At 49.5% G+C, this 13,642-nt stretch overlaps 1 protein-coding gene across 8 annotated transcripts in view; it reads left to right on the forward strand.

The window, feature by feature from the left end:
* The window catches only part of SETD2 (SET domain containing 2, histone lysine methyltransferase), a 151,147-nt gene extending 138,185 nt beyond the window's left edge, over positions 1-12,962 (forward strand). For 5 of the 8 annotated variants that reach the window (XM_030549822.1, XM_030549825.1, XM_030549823.1 and 2 more), the window contains 4 exons: positions 9,046-9,117; positions 9,665-9,745; positions 11,119-11,220; positions 12,176-12,962. In XM_030549822.1, coding sequence (XP_030405682.1) covers positions 9,046-9,117; positions 9,665-9,745; positions 11,119-11,220; positions 12,176-12,337 — 417 coding nt within the window. In that variant the 3' untranslated portion in view covers positions 12,338-12,962. Of the gene's footprint in view, positions 1-9,045; positions 9,118-9,664; positions 9,746-11,118; positions 11,221-12,175 lie in introns of those variants that run through there. The other 3 variants (XM_030549827.1, XM_030549828.1, XM_030549829.1) reach the window with 2 other exon arrangements.
* Positions 12,963-13,642: the final 680 nt, after the last annotated feature.

Below are 13,642 nucleotides of genomic sequence, written 5' to 3' on the forward strand. Positions count from 1 at the left end.
TTTGCAGATTGTAAACTAGTGCTGTCTAATAGCTTCAAGTATTAACATCTCTCCCTTCCACAGAAATATGGGGTGAAGTATTTAAGAAGTGGGGCAGACCCATCCTGGAAACAATGAGAAGAGCTTTAAGCACCAGAAACGAAAGGAGCCATGGTGCTGAAAGTTAAGGGAAAGAAAGTTACAGAATCATCATTGCATTTGTAACAGCACGTTAACACGAATGAAATAAAATGAGGAAAAAACCTCCCATTTCCTCCTGCTATCCTCTAGATAAACATACTTGAAAACTAATAATGCTAACTGCAGTAATCCATAGAGAACCTGAATTAGGACTCTCTGAATTAACCAGTTGTTTTCAAGTAGCCAGGCTTGCAAATTTTAGCTTTTTCCATGGAGAATGTGAGCTTGTCTACATGGGATATTGGTGTGTGGGAAACCCAGGTGTGAATCTACAGTGCTTTAGCCTGTCATGCTGCTGTAGCAGTGTCCACATGGGATGCAATGCACTAAAAGTACTTCAGTATACTTTGATGTACTGCTGTTGCGAAACTGGAGTGCCTCGAAGTGCACTATAGAACTTGTAGTGCACTTTAGCAGTGTCCACTGGGACGTTACGGCTAGTGTGCTGTAGGGTGACACGCTGGCTTGCTGCACTCTAATGTCCTGTGTAGACAAACCTTGGTTTGTGGGAGTGGGAGGATTTTCTCCCGGGCCTTCTCTGCTCTGTTACTCATGCTGCCTTTTCCCTCCAGCACAGTGAAGCATTTCCAAGTTCCAATGCCATTGCAACAGAAGAGTTTGCATAAAATCAGCGTGTCCTGCACGGATTTTCTTAAAAGCAGACTTGAACCTGGCATGCTTCACCAATGCAACAGCAATCGTAGGCTCCTCTTGCTACTTGAAAGTAATCCATTAGCAGGGAAACCAGGTTCACTTTCCACTGAAAAATGTATGCCATAAGGGGCATGTGGTTTCCTGGAGTTTTCTGGTCCAGTCTTCAATTCCCTATGGATATTTCCACTACTGTGTCTCCTGGGTGTCCTGTAGTACGAAAGGCAATACTGAAAACTGTTGCCTCAGATTGTACAGAAGGGGACTTCCAAGCTGTTAACAGAATGAATATATGTGTGTGCTCCTGAGCACAAGACCCTTTGAAACAGGGCAGTATTTCCCCTTGGAATCATAGTGATGTTCATTGTTAGTGTAATAGATCTGCCATTTATTACAGGCAGAGTGCTAGCTGTTCCTTAAGTTCAGGTTGGCTAACATTGTTATAAGACCCTGTTTTCAGTTGTTTATAACTTTTGCCAACCTTTAACTGTTTGAGATGAAGCTTTCTGTGCTGAGTGACTGCTATAGGCTGAATTATTTTTTGAAAGTTTCAGCTAAGATGGTTCAGCCACTTCTGAAAACGAGATAAGAGAAAATATGTTCTTCTTTGAGTGCTTGCTCATGTCCATTCTGTGTTAGGTGTGTGTGCTTGCCACATGCACCGGTGCTGGACGCTTTTCCCTCAGCAGTATCCGTAGGGGACCAGCTCTGGTGCCTTCTGGAGTTGCATGCCCATGCACTGGTATAAGGGGTGCAGCCAGCACCTCCTCCCTTCAGTTCCTTCTTAACTCCAGGAACGGTGCTGGAATGTTCTCTTGCCTTGGCAAGCAAATCTACCATGGTTCTCTCTTCTCTGTTTAAGTGTACTTAGTTGCCAGAAGTAGTTCTTGTAGTTCTTAGTTTTCTTAGAGTATTTAGAGAGAGAGGTTAGTTAGTCCCTTAAGGGACTTAGCCCAGGGATGGGGCATGCCCTGGTCCCTGGGCTTCATACATTGTGAGTGTTGCAAGAAACCTATGCCCAGCAGCAGTCTGTACCAGATTTGCTTAAAGTGTCTGGGGGGAACCCATGTCTGCAACAAGTGTCGCATCTGTAAAAGCTTCCAGCCACGAACCAAGAGGGAACGGGACATAAGTTTAACAGCGTTCCTAATGAGGCCAGCCCATTTGGACTCCGTGCCAAGCACCAGCATCCATGTGAAGCGTGCCATCGGCACCGATGTCTGCCCGGCACCGATCTCCATTCCCGGGGACTGCGAAGAAGCAGAGAAGGCACACCGGGAGAGGGTGCTCCCCAATGCCCTATAAGGGAAAGGGAAGTCTGGAGAAGACCAAAGACCTGCACAGGGCAGCTTGTCATCTCTGGAGCTCAGCCAGGCACCAGCATCGCTGTTCAGACTATCGAGCACCCTCCGGGACCCACCTGCCACCCGGGCAGTAGTGCTGGGTCCCTGGCACCTGATGCCTTCCAGGCGGCCAAAGAAATTTTGTCTCTGCTAGTGCTGCCGATGCCTCAAGAAGATATTGTTCTTCTTCGAGCGATTGCTCATGTGTATTTAGTTTGACCAGATGTCCTGATTTCATCGGGACTGTCCCAATATTTGCTTGTTTGTCCCACGTCCTGACCAATGTTAGTTCGGGACACTGGACAAACAAAGGCTCTGGAGCCTGGAAGTGCTCGTGCCATCCCCCGCCCCGACTCTGCCCCCTCCGTCCCCCATTGGCTCCCTCCCCAAATCCCCGCCTCTTGCCAAGCACACCTTGCCCAGGAGACTCAGGGGAGCGCGGGGCCGGGATGAGTGTGAGTCTGGCCTGGCCCCGAGCAGGCAGGACTCAGGCACGGTACCTGGAGGGAGAGTAGGGGGTGGCCCGTGGGGCCAGGCGGCAGCTGTTCTCCCCACCTGGGCAGCAGGACTCAGGAGCAGCCGCAGCTCCCACTGCAGCAGGGGAAGGAAGTGGCCAAGCACGTGGTGCTCGGTGGCTGCGGCTTTGGCGCCCGGGCCAGAACCGCCCGGGCCTGCTGCGGGGACCCAGCAGCGCGCACGCTGCTCCCAGCCCCTGGCCAGTCGCGTCTGGGCTGGTTGCCCAGCTGGTGCAATCCTGCGGCGGAGGCATTGGCAGCCCAGCCCCGTTCGTTCCCCTGCGGGACCCGAGCGGGATGGGGGGGCTGGGGCCTGCTGCCCCCACTCCGGGGCTGCCCACGGGATTGCACCAGCTGGGCAGCCAGCTCAGATGCGACTGGCCAGGGGCTGGGTGCAGCTTGCGCGCTGGGTCCCCGCAGCAGGCCCGGGTTCAGGCCTGGGCGCCAGAGCCGCAGACACCGAGCTTGGCCAGCGGCCGCCTCCTCCCCCTGTGGCAGTGGGAGCTGCAGCAGCGGCTGTTCCCGAGTCCTGCTGCCCAGGTGGGGAGAACAGCTGCCACCTGGCCCCGCAGGCCACCCCCTACTCTCCCTCCAGGTACCGCGCCCAAGTCCTGCCTGTTTGGGGCCAGGCCAGACTCACACTCATCCCGGCCCCGCGCTCCCCTGAGTCTCCCAGGCCTCCCTCCAGCGCTTGCGGATGGAGGAGGAATCGGGGGTGAGGTGTTATTTTTGTTTTTTGTTTTGTTTTGTTTTTGCTCTGCTGCCATTTTATTCCCCTTCCCCCCCCCCATCCCCCCCGCATCCCCAATATTTGACCTGGGTGATCTGGTCACACTATGTATATTCCACAGTAGGTGTGTGTGCTCTCCACGTGCACCGGTGCTAGAAGTTTTTCCCTTAGCAGTACCCGTACTGGGGGAGCACCGCTGCGACCCCTGGAATGGCGCCTCTATATCACACTGTAAGGGGAGCTGCGCGCTCCCCCCACCCTGAGGTCCTCCTTGCTGCCGGTGAAGGTGGTCGGAACTTTGTGCTTCAGCTCTGCTGCAGCCTGTCTAATTGACCTTAGTGGTACTGTTTGCTAGAGTTAGTAGTTTTCAGTTGTTAGAGTGGGCTCAGAGCATGCCCTGCGCCCCAGGTTTCAAGTCGTGCGTTCCATGCCAAGGAGTGATCCGCATGCTGAGTGTCTCCGCTGCTAGGGCGAAACTCACGTGAGTGAACACTGCAAGATCTGCAGGTCACTCAAACCGGAGACTAAGAAGGAGAGGGACATCAGGCTTCAAGCTCTCCTTATGGAATCGGCACTAGCCCCAACTCCAGCACGCCGAGCGGACTCGGTGCTCGGTACCGCGTCACCGGTGCGCAGTGAGGCCCCCTCCCCCAGTCGGCACTGCTCCCCTTCCAAGAAGCAGGGGAAGGGCTGCACCTTGTAGCATAGTTGAAGTACCTATGAGAGGGGATGCCATTTTAGATTTGGTGTTGGTGAGCAGTGAGGACCTCGTAGAAGAAATGGTGGTAGGGGACAACCTTGATTCGAGTGATCATGAGCTGATTCAGTTCAAACTAGATGGAAGGATAAACAAATGTAGATCTGGGATTAGGGTTTTCGACTTCTCGAGAGCTAATTTTAAAGAGTTAAGGAAATTAGCTAGGGAAGTGGATTGGATGGAGGAATTAGTGGATTTAAATGCGGAGGAGGCCTGGAATTACTTTGTCGCAGCTGCGGAGACTGTCAGAAGCCTGCATCCCAAGAAAGGGGAAAAAAACCATGGGCAGGAGTTGTAGGCCAAACTGGATGAGCAAGCAACTCAGAGAGGGGATTAGACAAAAGCAGAAAGCTTACAGGAAGTGGAAGAAAGGCAGGATCAGTAAGGAAAGCTACCTTGGTGAGGTCAGAACATGTAGGGATAAAGTGAGGAAGGCTAAAAGCCGCATTGAACTGGACCTTGCAAAGGGAATCAAAACCAATAGTAAAAGGTTCTACAGCCACATAAATAAGAAGAAAACAAAGAAAGAAGAAGTGGGGCCGCTATACACTGAGGATGGAATGGAGGTTAAGGATAACCTAGGCATGGCCCAACATCTAAACAAGTACTTTGCCTCAGTTTTTAATAAGACTAGTGAGGAATCTAGGGATGATAAACGGGAATGTGGATATGGAAGTGGATATTACCGCAACTGAGGTAGAGGCCGTACTTGAACAGCTCAATGGGACGAAGTCGGAGGGCCCAGACAATCTCCATCCGAGGATATTAAAGGAACTGGCGCTTGAAATTGCGAGCCCGTTAGCGAGAATTTTTAAGCAATCGATAAACTCGGGGGTTGTGCCGTATGACTGGAGGATTGCTAATGTAGTTCCTATTTTTAAGAAAGGGAATAAAAGTGATCCGGGTAATTATAGGCCTGTTAGCTTGACGTCTGTAGTATGTAAGGTCTTGGAAAAAATTTAAAGGGAGAAAGTAGTTAAGGACATAGAGGTCAATGGTAATTGGGACGAATTGCAACACGGATTTACTAAAGGTAGATCGTGTCAAACCAATCTGATTTCCTTCTTTGAGAAGGTGACGGATTACTTAGATAAAGGAAATGCGGTAGATATAATTTACCTAGATTTCAGTAAGGCGTTTGACACGGTTCCGCATGGGGAACTGTTAGTTAAATTGGAAAAGATGGGGATGAATATGAAAGTTGTAAGGTGGATAAGGAACTGGTTAAAGGGGAGACTCCAGCGGGTCGTATTGAAAGGTGAACTGTCAGGCTGGAAGGAGGTCTCTAGTGGAGTCCCTCAAGGATCGGTTTTGGGACCGATCTTATTTAACCTTTTTATTACTGACCTTGGCACAAAGAGCGGGAATGTGCTAATAAAGTTTGCGGATGACACAAAGCTGGGGGGTATTGCTAACACGGAGAAGGACAGGGATACTATTCAGGAAGATCTGAACCACCTTGTAAACTGAAGTAATAGAAATAGGATGAAATACAATAGTGAAAAGTGCAAGGTCATGCACTTAGGAATTAATAATAAGAATTTTGGATATACGTTGGGGGCGCTTCAGTTGGAAGCGACGGAGGAGGAGAAGGACCTTGGGGTACTGGTTGATAGCAGGATGACTATGAGTCGCCAATGTGATACGGCTGTTAAAAAAGCAAATGCGATTTTGGGATGCATCAGGCGGGGTATTTCCTGCAAGGATAAGGAGGTGTTAGTACCGTTATACAAGGCGTTGGTGAGACCCCATTTGGAATACTGTGTGCAGTTCTGGTGTCCCATGTTCAAGAAGGATGAATTCAAACTGGAACAGGTTCAGAGACGGGCTACAAGGATGATCTGAGGAATGGAAAAACTGCCTTATGAAAGGAGACTCAAAGAGCTTGGCTTGTTTAGCCTGGCCAAAAGAAGGCTGCGGGGGGATATGCTTTCTCTATATAAATATATCAGGGGGGTTAACGTTAGGGAGGGAGAGGAATTATTTAAGTTTAGTACTAATGTAGGCACGAGGACGAATGGGTATAAATTGGATATTAGGAAGTTTAGACTTGAAATTAGACAAAGGTTTCTAACCATTAGGGGAGTGAAGTTCTGGAACAGCCTTCCGAGGGAAGTAGTAGGGGCAAAAGACTTTTCTGGCTTTAAGACAAAGCTTGACAAGTATATGGAGGGGATGTTATGATAGGATCGTTAATTTGGGCAATTGATCTTGGATTACCACCAGATAGGTCTGCTCAATGGTCTGCGGGGAGATGATGGATGGGATGGGAACTGAGTTACTGCAGAGAATTCCTTCTTGGGTGCTGGCTGGTGAGTCTTGCCCACATGCTCAGGGTTTAGCTGATCGCCATATTTGGGGTCGGGAAGGAATTTTCCTCCAGGGCGGATTGGCAGGGGCCCTGGAGGTTTTTTGCCTTCCCCTGCAGCGTGGGGCACGGGTCGCTTGCTGGTGGATTCTCTGCAGCTTGAGGTCTTCAAACCAATTTTGAGGATTTCAATAACTCGGTCCTGGGTTAGGGGTTGTTATAAAATTGGATGGGTGGGGTTCTGTGGCCTGCCTTGTGCAGGAGGTCAGACTAGATGATCATATTGGTCCCTTCTGACCTATGAGTCTATGAGAAGGAAAGGGGAGAGGCTGGTCTTCTCCCATACAATGACCTCCCGCTTCCTGAGAGACCTTGACCATTCATTCCCTTATGCTAGACTCCCTGTGCCGCAATGGGACCTAAACCTGGTGGTGTCCTGCCTCACAGGGCCCCCCTTTTAACCCTTGGCCATGTGTTTCTGGTCTGACCTCTCATGGAAGGTAGCCTTCCTTGAAGCGATCACTTTGGCCCATCATGTCTCTGAATTCAGAGCCCTGACCTCGGAACCCCCATATATGGTCTTCCACATGGATAAAGTCCAGCTTCACCCACATCCGGCATTTCTCCCAAAGGTGGTGTCCGCCTTTCATATGGAACAGAACATCTTTCTTCCCATGCTCTGTCCTAAGCCCCATTCCTCCAACGAGGAATGCCACCTCCACAGGCTCAATGTGTGTAGGGCACTGGCTTTTTATCTGGATTGGACCAAGCTGTTCCGGAAATCCTCACGACTTTTTGTTGCCTTGGCCGAGTGTGTGAAGGAGCAACCAACGTCCACCCAGCGTCTTTCCCCCTGGATCACCTTGTGCATACGTATGTGCTATGATCTGGCAGGGGTTCCCTTACCACCGATCATCAGGGTGCACTCAATGAGGGCTTAGGCCTCATCAGCTGCCTACGTAGCTCATGTCCCTAATCCAAGACATCTGTAGGGCAGCCATGTGGGCCTCAGCTCACACGTTTACTTCACATTATGTGATCATCTCTCAAACTAGGGATGATGCCGGGTTCGGCAGAGCAGTACTGCGTCCTGGGAACTCGTAACTCCTACTCACTGCCAACAGATATAGCTTGGAATCACCTACTGTGGAATACACATGAGCAAGCACTCGAAGAATAAAAGACAGTTACCTGTTCTATAACTGGCATTCTTCGAGATGTGTTGCCTATGTCTATTCCACAGCCTGCCCTCCTTCCCCTCTGTCAGAGTTGTCCGGCAAGAAGGAACTGAGGGTGTGGGGAGCATGCAGCTCCCCTTATAGCGTGCTATAGAGGCACCACTCCAGGGGTTGCAGCAGCGCTCCCCCAGTACGGGTACTGCTAGGGGAAAACCTTCCGGCACGGTGCCAATGGCAAGCACGCACACCTGCTGTGGAATAGACATGAGCAACACATCTCGAAGAACGCCAGTGACGGAACAGGTAACTGTCTTTTCCCTTGAGAGGGAATACAAAGAGCAGATTTGGCCTCTGAAGTTATTTATGAACGTCTGGAAAAGTCTTGGTTTTCATGTGCTCTGCAGAGATTTCAGTTTGGCAGTTAATGGTGTCTGCAGTGAGCATGCTGGACTTGCTCTGCTGGCTGCTGTGGCACTGGGCGCCAGAACTGAAAGCAGCGTGCCTGTGCTCCTGTTGCTGGCACACAGGCAGCATGGAAGAGGAGGAGGAAACATCCTGACTCAAATGCAGAGGGAGACTAGAAGCAGCAGGTTGCAGAAGCCAGAGGGTGAGGAGAACTGGTTGGAATAGGAGCAGAGGCAAAGGACCTATGGGGGTGAGAGGCAAGCTAGTGACAAATGGCTGTGAAACTGACTGGCAAAGTGTCTCTCTCATCCCCCTGCCTGACCCACATAGAAGTTAACCACCTACTACTGCTACCAGTTATTCTGTTCGCTCAGATGGTAGAAGACTATGCTGCGGATCTAATGATCTGAACCTTGCCAATGACTCGAGTTGGGGGTCAATATGGTTCCACGCAATAAACAGAAATTTTGTTTTATTTTGTTTAAGTCGGAAATTACAAAATTATTAAAAACATTGAAGTTGCAAAGTCAAGCCCGCATGAGTCAGGAAATGCCAGAATTAAGGAAAAAATAGTTTGTGATCATGTAATTAGACTGTACCATAATGTACATGCAAGGGGGCCAAATGAAGGTGGTCTGTGCTGTGTTGATTCAGTCACCTTGTGCATATACGTTATGGTACCATTTTTAATTACCTGATCACGTACTCTCTTTTCCTTAATTCCTTCATTTACAGACTTTCAAGTGCTTGATTCTGCAACCTTAATGTTCTCTTCGCTTTTGGGTGGTAACTATTTATATAGCACCCTGGAGAAAAGAGAAAATCAGTTTCCTGGCTTGAGGAGCTCATATGCTGAGTTAGAGCACATCAGAACAGGACATGGAGGAGGGGAAGCTGGGCAAATAAATGGGTAGGAGGAAATGAGCTATTTGCAAGGATCATCCATTTTATTACGATTTTGTGCTTTCTTGTTTTCAGTGTGGTCAGGCACGAGTGAGAGAACAACTAGCTCCGGAGCCGAGAATAGCGATGGAAAGTGAGCCAGCACCAGTGAGTCTTGAGATCTCTGGAGAAGAGTAGGATGTTTATCGGCAGTGAATTGCAAGTGGGTGAAAGAAAAGAGCCTGAGGGCTTGTCTGCGTAGCGGACTTACACCAGCAGAGCCGTACTGGAGTAAATAATGTGCTGTAGCTACGCCAGTCAATTTCCCTGTGTAGACAAGCCCTCTGAGAGGAGTGGCCAAGGCTTAGGGTAGAGTGCAAGGACAGCTGAGGTGCAGGCTGATGAGCACAAGGAGTCTTAATGCAGAAACAGAGCAGGCATCTAACTCTCAAAAGACATTCGGGCTCAGTCGTGTGCTCCAGGAATGATGAGTGACTTCTACGATACGTGATAACCCTCCCTTGTCCTCGGAATTCTTACTCTTCAAAATTACTTGGAAGTGAGGCCGTTGGGCTAGCCCCACATTCTTGTCATGTCAGCAGTGGGAATGGGGAAATGTCTCTTGTGTTGCAGCAGCGTGGGACCATCTCGGTTTGGTTTGTATTTTGTGTTTATAAACCAGAAAGTGACAGTTCGACTTTTTTCTCCCCCACAGTCTTCCAAAAAACCCAAAACAGCAGAAGCTGACACTTCAAGTGAGCTGGCTAAGAAGAGCAAAGAAGTGTTCAGGAAAGAGGTAAGGGTTTTGAGACGGGCTTTCTAGAGCCAGGGGCTGGAGGTCAGCAGACTCTCCTGTCCTTTGCGGAAGACCTGAGCCCAAGTCTTTACTTGGGCTCATAATTCAATAATCTCTTAGACCAGCTACTATACATGCAGTCTTGGAGCCTTAAGAGGGAAGTGCTGGCCCGACTGAAGCCAATGAGGAAGCTCACAATGACTTAAATGGGATAGGATTTCAGCGCAATGTGTCTCCTCAGGAAGGGAGGGTCGCTTTATAGCACCTCAGTGGAATTCACCCTTCAGGGCAGGCAGAGTGAAGGACCCAGGACAGTAGAACACACCCTGCCTAAGGTTCTTCTTGGGGCATAAAGGTGGCTCAGAGCTGTGGGAAGGGGAGTCTCATGAGATGGACTCGCTGCAGCTGAGCAGGAGCAGAGGAGCCGTTTCCCATGCAGTATGGTAAGGTAGGCCGCACTCTGGAAGTGACTGTGTCATGATCGAATGAGACTCCCCTGTCTGCAGGCTGAATACCTGTCAATAGCCCTGAGTTACCGTATTAAAGGAAAAACCCAGCGCCCATCCTGCAGGACAGGTGGGATGTAAAGTCTCCGGGACTGTAGATGCTCATAACCCTGCAGGTTGCATACAGAGGGCCCATCCTGTCCACCTTATTCAGCCTGAACTCTTACGGAAGGAAAGGGAGCTTTGCCTGGGGAAGGAGTCCAGGATTGGGTCCATGGTTACATTTCTGTGTAATAACGTGAGTTGGTTGCTTTTCAAAAGCTAGCTCACTGTTCTAGCTGGGCTTCTGCGTGCGCTTATCATGCGTGGAGCATGCGTGTTGAGCGAGGAATAGCTATAAGAAGAAAATATAGGTGGCCTTAGGGAAATGGTGTAACAATTACTCAGCAAGAGAGTATGTAACCCCCGGCTGTTGGTGCGGCGTAGGCCCTCTTCTGTGCCCGCATGCAGAGGATATGAGTTGTTACAGAGCCATAGCCCTTTACCTTGAGCTGTAGGCTTTTAGCTGGGAAGGTCCCTGGTCAATCCACCCAGTCTGTCAGTGAAAGATGGCAGCTGCCACAAATCTACAAGGTGACTGAACGCACTGAAACTTGGTCTTTTCGTAGTCGCTGCTGGTGTGAGTGGGAGGTGGGATCTGTCCCTTACTCTCCGCCAAGAAGCTTTAACTTTAACACTGCTTGGAGCTCTATTGACAGTTGCCTTTAAATTCACTATTGTGAAAGCACAAATGTCGTGTGGGAGGAGGTTTGGAGGGATGGGTTTTACCCCTTCTGGCAAATGTTCCTGGGCACAGAACTTTCAGGAGCTAACCCGCAGTGGCGTGAAGCGCTCCCGTTTACCAGTGTGTCTCCTTCCCATCTCCAGATGTCTCAGTTCATCGTGCAGTGCCTGAACCCCTACCGCAAACCTGACTGCAAAGTAGGAAGGATAACCACAACGGAGGACTTCAAACACTTAGCACGCAAGGTACCTTGGCTTTATTACAGCATCTCTGCACGCGGGGTTAAAACAAACACAGGAATGGGTTTCCGCTCAGTAACCCCAAAGAAGCTGTCGTTCCTGGTGCTGTGCTTGGAAGGCCCAACATGTTCTGGGGGAGTTAATGTAGAGGAGATGGATGTGGTTTTCAAACAACCTTTGGGGCTTAACCTGCCTGCACCCTCTGGGCCTTCTCTGCTCCTAGGTGGCTGGATCACAAATGCCTAGCTTCACCCACACCTGCACCCAGTCCACAGGTATGTGACAAGCAAACATGCTGCTGGAAAGGGATGCTCAGGGCACTTCCTTTCAGTCACTTCCTGTGTTGCCAAAGCACCATGCCACACCTGAGGATAGGAGTAGAACTGTGGTGCGTCTGGCCTGCAAGCCTGTCTGACAGTGCCCAGCAGTGCCAGCTGCTTGAGGAAGGAGAAAATGCTGTTTTGGTTAGTTGTCTGACAACTTTCCAGGAGGGGAAGTTTCTTCCTAGCTCCCCTCAGTGGCTCAGTTGGTTCTGGGGCAGTGAGGGGGTTTTGTTCTGTCTAATGTAATTGCAGATGTTCCCCTTACCCATATTCATATGTAATCCTTTTGGAATCCCACTATGCTATTGGACTCACTTATGTCTAGTGGCAAGGAGTTCCACGGGTGAATTATTCATTGTGTAAGACAGGATTTCTTTCTAGCTTAAACTTTTGCAGCCTTTCAATTTCACTGGATTTTCCCTTGTTCTTTTATGATGAGGGAGGGTAGATCGGAGCAGTATTTCCGGAGTGCCAGCTCATTCCATTACCCCATTAGGTAGCAGAATAACTTGTCCAAAAATCACTGCTTCCACTCATAGGAAAGTCCGCCTTTCCATTTCAGCCATCCCCACGTGTATGAAATCCTTCCAGCTTCCAAGATCAATGAATAACCTTTACATTTCTTGCTTCCTTTCCAGCTGACTCATGGTGTGATGAACAAGGAGCTGAAATACTGCAAGAACCCAGAGGATCTGGAGTGCAATGAGAATGTGAAGCACAAAACCAAGGAGTACATTAAGAAATACATGCAGAAGTTTGGGGCAGTTTACAAGCCCAAAGAGGACACGGATTTAGAATAACCACCTCTAACCTTTGGAAGGAGCGATTCATCCTTTTTGGACCTGATGAGAAGGAATCCTCCCCGCTAACCTTGGAGGCTGTTGGCTTGGACGGGACTTTCTCAGTTCTGACCCGACCCTGCCTATTCTTTGACAGAAATGTCCCTGTTTCTGTATGAAATGAAGCAGTTGCCCGCTGTTTGGGAGTGAGGAGGGTGACGCGGAGTGGAGACAGTTCCTTCCATCCTCTTCCTCTTCGCAGGCAAACCCGGGTCTCAAATCTGGCGGTGCTGTTTGGCGCACTGACCCATGCGCACATCTTGTGTCCCCGAGATCTGTATTATATTTTAACGTATATGTGAATATATTGATAATTTTTTTTTTGCTTTTAGCCCGACACGTGCTGATATCACGGGAACACTTTGTAAGGATAGTTTTGTTTTTGTTTTTTTTTTCGTTCTCCTGCAAGGTTAATCTGTTGTCATGTAAATATTCAGGAACAGGCAGCCTCTGGGTTTCTGGCAGGCCTCGTGCTATGTTGATAAGATTGATTTTACTGCTTAAATCATTTTACTTTATCCAATTTTTACTGAACTTTTTATGTAAAAAAAATTTAAAAAAATAAAATGAAATGAAATGAAAGCTCGTCCTTGGCCTGCAAGTCGCTTGTGAGCCAAGCCAAGGGAATGGCAAAAGCTCTCCCAATCCTTCTGAATGTAACTAGACAGCGGTGGGACTGGTGACAGACACCACTACCGGGACTTCAGCTTCTCTCGGTAACTGGTGTCATCCTCCATGTCCAAGAGAGGACAAAATTAGTACTGTGGAGCGCTCCCAGCAGAGATCCCGGCCCCACTGTGCTAGGCTCTGTACAGTGACAGGCAGTCCCCGCCCCAAAGAGCTTACAGTGGAAACAGAGATACTGAATGGGAGGGGTACAGGGCGCTGCTGTGCCTTGCGGCTGGTCAGTGTGGAGCCAGGAACACAACACAGCTCTCTTGATCCCTAGTCGGGTGCCTTGCTCACTAGCCCCCCGGCACAGCAGCAGAGTTGGGAGAAGAAGGCAAGTTTTTTCATGATCATCATGGCGAAGGGGAGTGGATTTTGTGCTTGGGATAGTCTTTTTTTCATGACTGTTGTGTGGCAAGGAGCTTCACGCTTCCCATTGACTACAAAGGGATTTCTCTGGCGGCACAGGTATCTGCCAGTGCAGGAGTCCCTGCAGGACTGGAGCCCACAGCTTTTGAATGGCTGGCAACAATTGCACTGAAATGGTCATACGCTTTCTCAGCCAGCATATTTCAGTGGCAGTGTGGAAACCCCCCC

Source organism: Gopherus evgoodei, chromosome 2 (genome assembly GCF_007399415.2).
Source record: "Gopherus evgoodei ecotype Sinaloan lineage chromosome 2, rGopEvg1_v1.p, whole genome shotgun sequence".
Taxonomy (NCBI): domain Eukaryota; kingdom Metazoa; phylum Chordata; order Testudines; family Testudinidae; genus Gopherus; species Gopherus evgoodei.